Here is a 14,741-nt window from a genome sequence, read left to right on the forward strand (position 1 = left end):
CTCAAATTGTACTCAAGTCACATAAACTGAAGTAGAGCAGTGACCCTGCCTGCTTTCAAGCTTGATTCCTGTAAGGAAAGTTCCAGAATGATTTCAGATGCACTCCTCAGTCACTCTGCCCTGTTGACATTCGCAGACAGGTCTTATTTGACCAGGCTCGGATCCCATGGAGAAAGCACACAGCCACCTCAAAGAATCCCCAAGTGAGTCAATGTTCAGAACTTCAAAGTCTCCTCTAGGCTTGGTTGTCAGGGATGACCAACACTGTGCACGGCTTAGGGGAAATGTAGCTGCCCAGTTAAAGTGAGGAGAAGGAAAAACAAAAAGGCAACAAAAGGCTTAGCCTATTCCATCAACTACTCAAGATGCTATTTTCAGTCCCATCTAACCTTTCCAACCTGTGGCCTGGTTCCTCAAAGCTCCATAATCAGGTTATAAGTGATTTGACTGTCAAACATTTTTTGCTGCAGGATCCATTCTAGTCACCCTCATTGCTAATAACATGCAAATTTTCTCCAGACAGGCTCCCTTGCCTTTGTCAACACTTCTCTCCAACCCTACAGAAATCGTTTTTGGAGGAGGCAGGGCTGCCTTTCCCTGCCCCGACCCCCCTTTCTCCTCACTGGGAGTGGCTGCTTGACACTTTGGAACATTTTTCCTGAAGCCATTAAGCCTCATCGGCCATTAAGCCGGGAAAATCTGGCTTTAACGTTAAACATATTTCATAGTCACAGCTGTGCCAAAGAGCCAGGTTTCATGTGTGAATTCTTCCTTGGTTGTCCTCCAAAAACTACACATAAGGAGGAAATCTCTATCTAAATGATCCCACCAGCAAACAAGGTATCATATGCTTCCTTTCATCCCTAAGGGTAGAATAGTTGGGCATTGCTAGATCCCAGAAAAGAAGAATTTCTCACCTAAAACAGAAGAGATCTCAAAATAAGGAGCAGAACCCAACGCAGGCTGTGCAAAGGTCCACTGGATCAAGGATTTTGTTTTACAAACAATTGCTCCAGATGAGCTCTGCTGTTCCATTAGCAGAGCTGGGAGAGCAGCCTGCTGGAGAGTGTGCCACACACGCACGAACATGCACACACATCTGTGTTCTGCTCTATGGCAAGAGCCAGAATCGTTTGGCCTAAAAGTGTTGTTTCTAAGATGGAGGTCTGCAAAATCTCTATTAACAACAAACACTCTGCTACGAAGCCAGGTGCTGTGATCACACAGCTGCTCCCTAAATTCCCCCATCAGCACTAGAGACCTCAAAGGATCGCAGTTAAGTGCACACTAACCGTAGGCACGTTTCACGATTTAGGCAGAGGCACGTAAGAGCAAAGCCATCTACAGAAACACGGGTGCCAACAACAGTAACAACTGCTTAGCTGTGTGGCCTTGGACAAATGACTCACCCCCTCTGAACTCTGTTAGCCCAATTTTACAGATGAGGAGATTTACAGGGCCTCCTTTCAAGGCTGAAGATTAAACATGAAGATGCATGTAAATGCTCAACACAAAGTGAGCAAAACACGTTATCTGTTCTAGCCAGCCTCTCCCTAACTAGAGCTCTTTGCCAAATTGAGGGAATAAAATTCCCAAGCCGTAATTCCTACCTTGTCTTTGTCTACTTAATTACCTTTATTTTCCAAACAACTGTGTGACCAGGTTTGAACAGAGGTAAAGCAATTTATTTTAAGATGCCGTGTGACACTGCTGGGATCTGTCTCCTTCACAGGACTGGTTAGGTGTGTCGAAGCACTTTCTAAATTGCTGGTTTACTCCTTCAGGGCCCGAGGACACCACCTAGGAGCCAGCTCACTGACTGGGCAGCCTGGCTCTGATGGGTGGGGTCTGAAAACAAGAAAAGTGCTTCTGATGAAGGGAGCAGATTGGACTTAACTCCTGCTATCTTGAATGAAGACTGGTGAATATACTGCAGCAAACTCTGCCTATAAAATCCGGCTCAAGAAAACCTCTGGGTTGCTAATGCAGGTTTGCAAATATAGCAACCATAATGAAATGGCTGCTTTTTAATGATTTCCTATAACGGTGTTTATATATGGAAGCTTTTTCCCCTCTTGAAGCCATTTAATTGGAAAATGGCAAAGGAGTAAGAAGAGGCAGCCGTCCAGTTCCGATGAACGCACACAGGGGCGGCACTCTGCAGAAGCCCTGATGCGCTCCTCCTCCTTGATGTCCCTGTGCCTGCCCTCCTCAGGGACCCGGCGGGTGCCAGCCCTCTGCCTCCTAGGCTCTCCCCCTGCCTCCTGCTCTTTACCTGCATCGCTCCCGCCTGTCCCCCGAGTTCTGCTAGATGTGACCTCTGGGATGTATTTTCCGATGCTCTTGCCCAAGGGTGTTGCTAGGAGCCCCTGTCCACCTCCTCTTGTGGCCCTTACCTCAGTGCTGGTCATTCCCTGTTTCCTTGCATGCATCCTCTGGAGAGCCGTGAGCTCCAAGATGGCATTCCCTAACACTTAGTACTGGGGGCCTCCTCTGTGTGGGCACTGTTATACTGGCACACAGGACAGCGGAAGTCCCTGCCCTCGTGGTGCCTGCATTCTAGATTCTAGTGTGAGGGACTGGTAACCACTGGTAATGCACAATGAAATAAATGCACATACAATGTGTCACCAGGAAGCACTAAGTGTTGTGAGGAGAAACGAAGCCAGAAAAGGAGGACAGCACCTGGCAGTGAGGGTGAGGGAAGGCCACAGTGCTCCACCAGGGCCCTCTGACTGGGGCTGGCCAGCAGCCATGCGCAGGAAGCCAAGGGTTGGCTCTGGGAAGGAGCACTCCAGGCAGAAGGAGCAGGGAGACAAGATGAGCTGGTCAGGCATGAGGGGCAGCAAGGAGGCCAGTGTGGCCACAGCTGGGGGAAAACGAGGGATGGTTAGGGAGGGGACCGCCTGAGGTAGGAGATGCTCAGCTTTGTGGGGGCCTATTGTCAATGGTCAGGAATCGGGATGTTACTCTGGGTATGAGAGAACAAAGTGTGAGAGTACAGAGATCTGAGGGCAGATCCTGTGACTCATATCCCCCTTGCACAGCACCCAGTGAGTTATTCAACAGATGAATAAGGGCCGCCTGTGTGGGCAGAGAACACATACAGGCATTGCGTCGACAGGGTCCTTTCCACCAGGAGCTCAGTCCCATCAGCAAAGGTACGATCCCTGGCTATAACAAACATATTTGTAATGAGGAAAAGGATGGAAAGAAAGGATTTGAGATTAATGATTTGGAAAAACGAAGCCAGCTCATAGCGCAGACAGGCAGATACTGGTTCCTGGGCAGACAGCCTGAGCTATTGAATGCTCCATTAGGAGCCCCGAGAAGCCCCACCAGAAAGATGCCCGGTCCACTCAGGCAGGTTTATCCTCCCACTCCCCCACTTTGCTTAAGCAACATTGTTGGAGTATTGGGCACTGATTTAATTTCATTAAACACTTTCAGAGACATGAATGGAGGGATCAGTATAGGCACATCTCTTTGCTTGAATGGGAACATCTTGGCCGTCAGCACCTGTCCCACTCCCAAGGCTGGAAGACAGAGTCCAGAAGCCTGGGACCACAAAGGTTTGAGACCCCGATGCTGATAGAGCAGCATGTGGGACTTGAGCCCACAGCTGGGATGGTCCCAGGAGATTGTGTGTGTTCTAACTTAAGGCCTGGGATATGGGTTCAGGTGAATTTAGAGAGGCAGTTTCAGCCTGAAGCCAAGAGCTTGAGGACCTAGAAGGTGTCTCCACTCCTCACTCCTTTTCTGTTGAGGTCACATCGGTTTCAGTTTACAGCTCTCAGTGACTTTGCTGGCATTAGGAGCAATCCGTCCTGCTGACCTCTTCCTTCCTTTTTGAGTTCTCTCTGCCCCACTGGCTTCCTAAACATGGCTCTCCTCGTTTCCTTCCTACACCTTTGGCTGGCCGACTGCTTGGTGGACTCACCGACTGCTTTACTTGTTCATTCCAGCAAGTATCTCTGGACACACACCATGTACCAGGCCTGGTGGTGGGCTCTGGAACTCTATTAGTAGATTAAATATACTTCTGCCCAGTGGAGTTTAGTGGGAGAGTCAGTCAAGCAAAGAACTAGAAATATATCATTTAAAATTTCAATTCGAAGGGCACCTGGGTGGTTCGATCGGCTAAGCATCTGCCTTCGGCTCAGCTCGTCATCTCACCGTCTAGGAGTTCAAGCCCCACATGAGGCTCTGTGCTGACAGCTCAGAGCCTGGAGCCTGCTTCGGATTCTGTGTCTCCCTCTCTCTCTCTGCCCCTCCCCTGCTCACGCTCTGTTTCTCTCTCTCTCAAAAATAAACAAACATAAAAAAAACTTTTTTTTTTTTAAATTTCAATTCAATAGAAGGAGACAAGTGGGGCAGCGAAGAGTCAACTCAGGAACTTGCACAGACTGGTGCTCATGAGATGCTTTCAGAGGAGATGCATTTAAACTGAGACTAAAATGATGAGAGGCATGCCCCTGACAGGAGCTCTATAGAGTCTCCTCTTCAGCTGGCGGCCCCCAAAGCCCAGGCTCCCGTTCTCTGTACTCCTCGCTCTATGCATGGCCTCCCACTGCTTCAGCAACTATCTGCAATAACCCAGTGTCTCCTAACTGCTTTCCTTCAGCCTAGACCTCTCCTCTTGGCTTCTTATGTATACCTGCTGCCTTCTGAAGCATCTACACCCACAGACTTCGAGACAGACACCTCAGACTTATGCTCACACAAAACATATGACCTCCACCCTACACTCCCATCCCCTCAAGTAAAAGAAAACCAAACAACACTCGAAGCAAAACCACCTGGCTCTTTTTCCTGTGCTCCCGTGTTGGCAACTGGCAGCATCATCTGTCCATTGTACAATCCAGACACTTAGAGAACATATCCATACACACACTTTCTCCTTTCACCCTCTGTTTCTATTCCTTCAGCAGATCTTGCCAGTTTTATACCTTTCTGGATCTCAACTACCACCACCCTGATCCTAGAGATAATTGTGCCCATTGAGACATTAGCAATGGTTTCCTAGCTGGCCTCCCCAATTCATACTTTTTGTTTTTTTAACGTTTATTTATTATTAAGAGACAGACACAGAGTGTGAACAGGGGAGGGGGCAGACAGAGGGGGAGACATAGAATCGGAAGCAGGCTCCAGGCTCTGAGCTGTCAGCACAGAGCCCGATGTGGGGCTCGAACTCACAAACTGTGAGATCATGACCTGAGCCGAAGTTGGTTTCCCAACCAACTAAGCCACCCAGGCGCCCCACTTTTTTTTTAATGTTTATTTATTTTTGAGTGAGAGAATGAGAGAGCACACAGTTATGCAAGCGCATGTGGGGGAAGGGGTGGGGGGCGGCGGGGACAGAGGATACAAAGCAGGCTCTGCACTGACAGCCCGTGAGATCATGACCTGAGCTGAAGTCAGACACTTAACCCACTGAGCCACCCAGGGCCCATTCATTCTTGATCCACGAATTCTCTTACTACAGAATGATTGATTCAAAATGCAAACCTGATCATCTCATCCCCTTCCCACACTACTAAAACCTTTCAGTGGTTTCTTGTGCATCCTTGAATATAGGTCAACCTTCCTCACATGGTCTATAATATCTTGCATGCTATGGCCCCTACCTATCTCTCCAGCCTCCGTCTCACACCTCTGGGCCCTCCATACATGATGAGCTTTTTTCATCTCCTTGAATGCATCCACTTCCCCCACCCTCCCCTGAATGCATCTCTTCATTTACTTGGTTAATTTCTACTTACCCTCCAGCTCTCAGCTCAAATGTCACTTCCTAGAGGAAGCTACTCTAGAATCTTAAACTGAATCAAATTCCTTTGCTAAACTCTCATGGTACTGTGTTCCTAAATTTTATAATGAATATAAATGTGTACTATTAAAATCTCTCCCCAGTGAAATTTTAGGTTCCAAGAAAGTTACACTATATTTACACCTCCTTCTCCTTTTTCCTCCACCTCCCCCCTATATGTGACCATTTCCTAAGATATGGTGCTCCTCCTCCTTCTGACCCCACACGCTTTGGACCAGAGAGATCACCTTACCTTGTAACTTCAAAGGCTTTATCCTCAACCCCAATCTCTCCAAAGATCCAGTTAAGCATCTCCAAGCAGACCAGTGGTTTTGCAACATTTTGTGGGTTGACTATAGCCCACAGCTGAAACGTTTCATTTGGCAACTTACTACATACATACACACACTCAACAAATAAGTCTCATGAAGCAGCGTTGTCATTCTATTTTTTTCCTATATGATTTCACTTTAAAAGTATTTTTCATATAATCTCAAGATCCACTATCAGGTCACGACCTGCAGTTTAAAATACCAGGTATTCCCAGATGGGCATTTCTCTACAACCTCAAACATAACATATCTATTTCCCAACTCATTTCTCAACCAAACTTCCTGACTAAGAAATATGAGCATGTCCTTAGTCACTTAGGATCAACATGTTGGAGTTATTTCAGATTCCTTCTTACCCAACAGTTGCTTCCTTCCTTCCCATCCCTGCCATCATGGTTCAGATTTTACTCGAACTTGGAACACTACAATAGCCTTTTCCCTACTTCCAGATTTTTCAAATAGAGGTGACATATGTTTGAATCACAAACATCAGGGCAGAAAGCTAATTCTGCTCTTCAGTTCCAATAAAGGAGCATGTAAGGGACTTTCAAATGGATATGCCTTCATCTACTCACCAAACTCCTTGACTAATTAAATTTTAATTCAGGCTGCCTCATATTTCTAAAATTCCCATTACAATCCAGAAATCAAACTCTGGTTTCATGCAATGGTAGGCAGACTCACCCATGTCAGCGGTGACCATGGTGGACTGGTTTTCAGGGATGGAGACGGAGGTCTGGTCTTGGTCCATGCTTCGAGAGTCTTCGTTGACCTCGTGCTGACTCTGGCTGAGTTCTGATCGCAGTTCTGAGTACTCATCTTCCTCCCTGAGAAAAAAGGAGAGTCAGCTACCACTGACAGAGATAGAAGACAAATTCTTAGAGAACATGGCTTTGAAGGGCAGGAAAGAAATTCAGAGAGAAACAGATCTTCCCCACCCTATCCCCTCAGCCATATGAACGAGGACTCTTTTCAGGCCAGATAAATGGTTAGTCACATCCACAGTCAGTATGTGAAACTGAAAGGTTGCTTCTGTGTCCACACACACACACACACACATACACGCACACGCACACACTGAACAAGATTCATCTAACAGCCCACTAGAAACTTTTTTCCTTTAAAGATTTCCTGAAGAAATTAGATTTCTTCACCTCCTCAAATTCTGAGGTAAAAAAGAACCCAAGATCCGAAGCAGTGTTAGTCTGAGTATGGAGGCTACAGTGGGCAAAATAAGCAGGAGTCTGGTGCACAGGAGTGTCACATCCCATCAGCTGGAGAGTCCCACTGGTGGGCTTTCTTCCTTGGAAGGGGATGTAAAAAGGTGTTGGGGCTGGAGCTACCAGAAAACCAGTACCTCACCTGTGCAGATCAAACTGGAGGCTTTGAGAGGTACGTCTAATAAATACCACGCTTACTTTCCCCAAAGTAAGTCAGTGGCATTAGGGGATGGGAAAAGGTGGGGAGACGAGAAAAATGGACACAGTGAGTGAGTGCACCCCTCTCGGTAGTCTGTTTCCACCAGTTAGCACTTGTAACAGGAAGACAACATTTAAATGCTGCCACACACACACACACCCACCCCTTCTCAGCCCTTCACAGTCCCTCAGTCTTTGGTTCCTGAATTAGCTATGAGCAAGCGAAGGAAACTTAAAATTGTACCAAGTCTTTCAAAGCACATGCATGCCTCTTCCTCACGTCACCACCATCACTACACATACAACGGACACAGACGTGGAGAGCACAACATTAACTCCCTCTGAGGCATCTACTTTGCAAGTAGATGAGAAGGGCCAGAAGAGAAAAGAAGAGAAAGCCAGAAGAGCCAGAAGAGAAAACTGTCAGGGGATTTACTAGGAGGGTGGAAAGCCCATAGGTGTCTATGAAGAAAGCCAAGAAGAGAAGTCCCCTTGGCTTGGCATTCACTTAAAGTAGTTGACAGCAGGAGGGCAGAAAATCTTACGGTCTTGGGTTTGGGGTGGACCAAGATGGTGATGGGTGACCACTGGAATTTGCAGAAGAGGCAACTGCCATTTTAAGCTGGGGAGACACATCTATAAATTAAAGAATGTGAAGAACTCTCCAGAGTTCTTAGTTCACTTCAGAAATCAGTATCCTCACAGGGAAGGAATTCAGCTGAGCCCCTGCTTTATAAGGTGTTTTTAATAAAAGCCATCCTGAAATCTGGGGAGACTTTGAATAGATATTAAGCCCCCAGACATGCAAAATATGAATTAGAAAGGGAGTAGTGAAGGCAAAAAATATAGGTTAGCGTTCTATGAATAAGTTAATTATTAGCCACCTGCAAAGCTAACAATAATTAGGTTTAGGAATGAAAACAATTAAAAAGTACCTTAAGAGTAGCCTTTTTGGTCCAGAGGGTAATTGTGTCCTGATATATCAGTTCTCCTTTCAGTCAGCACTTAGAAATCTGATTTTAGTTAACGGGAGGTTTTGTGTGTGATGAATAAATTACCTTTGTTGCATGGCCAATGTAATCAGCTTCAGCTTGGCTGAGACTCTTTTACAGCCAAGAAAGCCAGATAAATGCTGCTGTATCTCTGGTATAAATGGCATTTGCAAAATCATTAATAGCCACCTTAAACACTTCTGGCTTGGCAGGTTCTAAAACATACAGTGGCTGCCAAATCTCCTGCTTTGTAAGGAATTACTTCTAGGGATTATTACGATGAACTTTTATACAGCAGTGAAGAGGGAAGGGGTAGGAAAAGGAGGCTGTTGATTGCAGGGGCCATTCCTTACCGAGGTCAGAGCACACTCTGAAGGAGAATCACACCATACTAGAAATCTTATCTTAGGCAGAAGACTTTCAGGGTCATGAAATGCAAAGCAAGGATCCTTGGTCAATGTATCTGAGCACCAAAATAAGGACAGGAAAGCAAAGACCAGATGGATGCTGTCTTCCAGGAGTCAAATGTGTTCACAACAAATTCTAACCTAAGAAGGATGCTGTGTGTGGGCACAGGAGGGGCGTCTGGCACTGCAGGTGAGTAGTGACCAGGGAAGACTCCTGGCTTTCTTCACAGACACCTACGGGTTTTCCAACCTCACCGTTTGTTTTGAATGTGAATGACGATGGGAACGGAGAGGAACAAGTGACCAGTACAGCTGAGACCACATGGGGTGCAGGATAGCAACATGAGGCTGGAGGGACACTCAGCCTGCATGTTGAGTGGGCAATTTTGATCAGAAAGAGAACTTACTGTACTGAAGGAGGCAAATCATCAGGGTTAGATGGTAGAAATAAAAATAAAATGAGTGAAGTCCAGGAACTCGGACTTCACAGCACAGCACAGAAGTGTGTGCTGCTGAGCTGTCACATGGAAACAGAACAAGCAGGAGGGAAGTGTGGAAGGTCTAGGTTCTCGACCCCAAAGGGAGGGGCTGAGCTGAGCACACAAAATCTCTGGGTAAGATTCCTCCTTATGGTAATCGTGTTGAGCACTATAGTACAAACCAGCATGTGCAAACAAAGTAAATAGCAATTAGAGGCAGAAAGCAACCTTGTGAGATCAGACCAGGTTTTGTACCACGAAGAATGAGATATAAAAATGGTTACACAGAATCTAAATATTAAAGTTGGTGCAACCTTGCTATTTCTCCCACTGACTTTGGTTAAAGAATTCATAGAGCTGCATATTCTTATCATCTCCTGAACATCATGACTGGGATCATTCTTGAAAAGAGGCTGGAATCTGGGACTGAGAAAGAACAAAAGCCAATTCGCTCAGGGCCTTTTGTAAGCTGATAGTCAATCTGTGATTGCAGAATATGTAGAAGACTCATGCTTGAGATCTTCTCTCTACTGTGTTATTCGGGGGCACGGTTCACCCAGAGCAATAGAGCGAGAAATCAGAAACACTCCACTGGTGCCAGCAGTTTTACAAAAGCAAGAATATGAGGTGTGTTTTCAAGGCTGCTCGGTGCGACAGGAGTCTCCTGGCTGGTAAAGATGTCTAGTTAACAACACAGCATCAGTGCCTCAAAGTGACTTCATTGTTTGCTTCTTTCTGTTATGTATACAGTCACTCTTGGCAAACGATAACTTATTTTGGGGGGGGGGGGTGGGGGAGGAAGAGAACCTCCCCAAAGAACACCAGCTGCCAATGATGCTGGTGAAAAGGAAGAAAACATGAAAAGATCCAAGAAGTGACCATTTTAAGCCCCCAAAAAACCCCAAAACCAAAAACAAACAAAAAAACCCCAGAAGCTTTGATAAACTAATAACTGTTGATAATTAGACACTACTGTGGTAGTTTCGCAATTATGGAATTACAAAGTTCTCAGGTGTCTCTCTTTGGAACATCAAGAATCATCTCAGAATTCTAAATGTACCTTGTTTCATTTCATTCACTTAGAAGCATTTGTGAAGTGCTTCCAAATTGCTCTTAGAGTAGCAATGATTAGTGCTTGCTACTAGCTTAAACGACAAAAGAAAAACGCTCCCAAGGAGGCAGGCATTAGATTGTCCCCACCACCTGTGCAACTAAGCAGTGGCAGAAAAGTCCCAGACTGGCAGAGATCTTAGGGCTCATCAAAGCTGGGATCAATACCTTTATTTTACGAACAAGGCAGTTGAAGCTTCAAGAGGCTTAAGCAGTTTACCCAAGATTCTACAACTAGTGAGCAGTACAGCGTCACTCCTAAATTTAGGACCAGTGAAACAACAATCAAATATGGTGACCTATAGAAAAGATTTTGTTGTTGTTGACGATGATTTTTAAAGATTCCTTCCCATTATTGGCTAGGGATGAAATGATCCCTTTTCGGAAAAGGGAACGGTCAATGAAAGTGTAATTCTTATCCTGCTTTCCAGACCTTAAGCTGAAGTACTATGGAATTAGTAGCATTTGATATAAATATTATTTCATTAGCAATCCCCATGCCTTTTTATTTTGGCATGCACATTCATGCCTTGTCACTGGATTGATTTGTGAATAAGACGTGGATGGACATCTGCCTGCCTTGACACCTGTCAGTCAACTATGTCCAGCTACCCTGGCCTACCTGACCTGGTGGGGGGTTTTGCTGAACTACATTCTTCCTTATAAGTAAAGGCAGACTTGCCTTGAAATGCCATCATTCTTTTAAAGAACAAAGATTTTTTTAGATACAAGGAGGAAATGTATCCCTTTCAGCTCTCTTAGAAGATCTAAAGCAGGAAATCAGTGATGAGCCCTGATTCTTCCTGCAATTCCATCTCTCCCTATTTTTCCATCTAGCACAAAGCAAGATCAGTCTCATCTATGAATCTTTTGGTGAGTAATTGGGCAAATGGTAAGGTCAGGCTCATGGAGCAGGCATGAGATTTTAGAGACTAGATTATGTTAGAGTAGATGGAGACTTTGGATATTATCTTTGTTGGCAAATGAAGAGCATTTTGCAGACAAAGAGGCAGAAGAGTGAAGTGGGAGGGAGTTAACACAGATAGGCAGGGTCAGCTTTTTAGGGCTGCAGCCCTTCAAGGTGAAAGGTGGGGAGAGAGAGCCCAGGGTAAGAGCCAAGGCTGAGGGTCAATCTTAGGGACAGAAGAAATGATCTAGGGTCCTAGGAGTTCAAGAAGAACACACCAGGAAGGAGAGAAGATTTAGGGGCACAGGCTGCAGAAAAGGACCAGAAACAAGAAAAGGTCACTGGAGTTTTCAGTTAAGAAGTCACTGGTAGTTTTCAAAGAAGTATCGTAGCCTAGGCTACTGTATAAAATACTGTGGACTAGCTTAAACAATAGAACCTTATTTTCTCTTAGTTCTATACTTTGGTTTGAACTCCAAACAAAATCAAGGTGCCCACAGAGTCAGTTTCTGGTAAGGGCTTTCTTCCTGGCTTACAGATGGCTGCCTTGTCACTGTGTCCTTACACGGCAGGGAGAGAGCGTACCTGTGAGCAAGCCCTCTGGTGTCTCTTCTTATAAGGGCACTCACTACTCGCACCATGTGGTCCCCATCCTCCTGACCTCAACTAAACAGAATTATCTCCCCAAGGCCCCAACTCCAAATGCTATAACATTGAGGGGCAGGGCTTCGCCATATGAATTTGGAAACATAATTCAGTCCCTAGCAAAGGAAACTTCAGCAAACTGTTGCACTCAGAAGCCAGACAGCCGTGGGCTAACAAGCAACAGGAAATGGAAGCGGAAAACATGACTGATCATGAGAGCCGGCAGTGAAAGGGTGATGTTATGAGAGTAGCTTTTGGGCAAAGAAAATGATCTCCTCAGGAAACAAGAGTTCATGTTTAATTTGCTTAGAACCCACCCACCCCTCCATTCCAAAGTGAGCTACTGATGTATTTTTCCATTTTCCCCATCCCATTATATAACCTCTCCAAGTCAGATGAGCATTTAAAAAAGCCATTCATAACATACAGTTAAGTGAAAAAGCATAGATTACAAAACATTGTGTGTGCTATGATCCAATTTATTTAAAATATTCATGAATAAAATTTTTTAGAAGGCCATATATACAAAATGTTCAGTGTTTATTCCTAGGAGATGGGATTTAGGATGCATTAGGCAGGGTTCAGTTAGGAACATAAACTACAGTGGATGTTTCAAGTAGAAGAAATTTAATTTAGGCAGTTCCATGCTTGCATAACGGTTAGAAGAACCAGAAAAGTGTGGGTGGAGGCCACCAGGAGCTGTCACATTTGCCATCACAGTTGTGGACCCCCCCAAAAGTCAGGTAACTACCTCTGCCTTCACACCTGCCCACAGCCCCAGGCTCTGGCCAGTCAGTGCAGGACCTCATGCCCACCAAAGCTTATATGTCAGCTGCTGCCATCCTGGCCTGAGTAATAATGGCTCCCACCTCCTTTTCCAAATCCACGTGAAGGCACCTCACTGGCAGATAGAACCCAAACTGTATCCAGATCGCAGCTATTAAGGCAATCTGGGACGTAGTCCCAAGTGTCCAGCCTCTTTGATTCCCGGGAGAGTAGAGAGGAGGAGTGGGAATGGTACCAGGTGCTAGATAACATGTCACAGGCCACATTCCGTGGCTACTTGACAACCACACACATGGCTGAAATTTCCAAACTGACATTTCCAATTGCAACAGCAATGACCCCAACCTTCTCTAACTATCTCTCATTCAAATGTAAATGAAGTCACCTTCTCACCAAAATGGGAGACCAAAGTCCCAGCAGTTATTGTATCCATTGTCAGGTAACCACTTCTCTTCTAGTTCAGGGGCAAATCCACCTAGATACCATCTAACCTAACCATCAGACAAGTTTCATCACCAATACCAGCTCGCCCGATGTAATAGGAGAGAATAAGAAGGTAAAAAAAGGAAATTGGATACATGCATAAACAAGCAAGAAAATATGCACAGCCTTGCATCTTTTTTGCAACTGACCATGAGGCTACAGTTGATGTTTCTAACTTCCTTCTTCCACTAGGAAATCCCTATTTCCTTTGTGTTTGGCCAGCATCTTAGTTGGTTAGAATTCTTTACCTAGTGAAATAATTATAAATCTTTATTCCTGGGGGACCTAAGTGTATATACCTGGCACCCTCTACCTGGGATCAGATTGCTGTAGAGTCTCCAAGCTTTATCAGACAAGGAGGAGAAGTGCTTCTGCAGAAGGGGAAACTCAGTGGAGTTTGTAGGCTCTAGGAATTGTGATTCATTGAAATCTACCCCAATGTTTCCATTCAAATTCTCACCATTTCATCTTTTCCTATCAATGCTTAATCTTTACCTAAAAGATCTGATGTGGCTGTGAATTCAACTTACACTGGAATTCAGCCACCTGCAGTGTCTGATTCTTGGCTACCTTAGCCCTGTGGCTATAGGAGATGGGAGAGTGTCTTGTAGGATAGTCACAGAAGGTCCCAGTTCTGACTGTGACCTGACATAAAAGTTTAAAACTATGAGATTATCATTTTTCTTACTTAAGCAATTTAGCTTATGGATAGCTTATGTACAGATATATCATAGCTTACATAAACTATTCCCATATTATTTTTCAGCATTTCCAATACATTTTTAAATTTTTTTTAACATTTATTTATTTTTGAGAGACAGAGAGAGACAGAGCATGAGCGGGGGAGGGGCAGAGACAGAGGAGACACAGAATCCAAAGCAGGCTCCAGGCTCTGAGCAGAGAGCCTGACACGGAACTCGAACTCACGAACCGTGAGATCATGACCTGAGCCAAAGTCGGATGCTTAACCGACTGAGCCACCCAGGCATCCCTCCAATAAATTTCTAACTCAGGCCCAACTAAAGGGACAAGAAAGTCTGGAAGGTACTAGTATTGTACCTGACTAGTATGACAATCAATTCTCTAGACCCTGGATATGCTAGGGCATCTGGAGTTCCTTGTAGGTGTGTGCCTCCTTACCACTCCCACCCCTGCCCATCTTGGTCTAGCACAGCATCTCAGCACCTGAGGGCAAACCCATTTCTGGCAGTGCTGGGGGCAGGAGACAAGCCTTAGCCATGGAAGTGAGAGGACAGGAAGAGCCTTGTCTTACTGGCCCACAGTCTGCAGGGAGACCCCCGAAAGGCGGGGGATAGCTCATTTACATAATGAAAACTGGCAGAATTTAATGTGACATCTGCACAGATGCAATCTCC

The 14,741-nt window shown here is 45.3% G+C and overlaps 1 protein-coding gene across 2 annotated transcripts in view; it reads right to left on the bottom strand.

Annotated features, from left to right (window-relative positions):
* The window catches only part of MCC (MCC regulator of WNT signaling pathway), a 273,066-nt gene that overhangs the window by 84,804 nt on the left and 173,521 nt on the right, over nucleotides 1–14,741 (bottom strand). The window contains exon 4 of one of the 2 annotated variants that reach the window (XM_007085543.2): nucleotides 6,823–6,965. In XM_007085543.2, coding sequence (XP_007085605.2) covers nucleotides 6,823–6,965 — 143 coding nt within the window. Of the gene's footprint in view, nucleotides 1–6,059; nucleotides 6,206–6,822; nucleotides 6,966–14,741 lie in introns of those variants that run through there. The other variant, XM_042991359.1, reaches the window with a different exon arrangement.

Source organism: Panthera tigris, chromosome A1 (assembly GCF_018350195.1).
Source record: "Panthera tigris isolate Pti1 chromosome A1, P.tigris_Pti1_mat1.1, whole genome shotgun sequence".
NCBI lineage: Eukaryota > Metazoa > Chordata > Mammalia > Carnivora > Felidae > Panthera > Panthera tigris.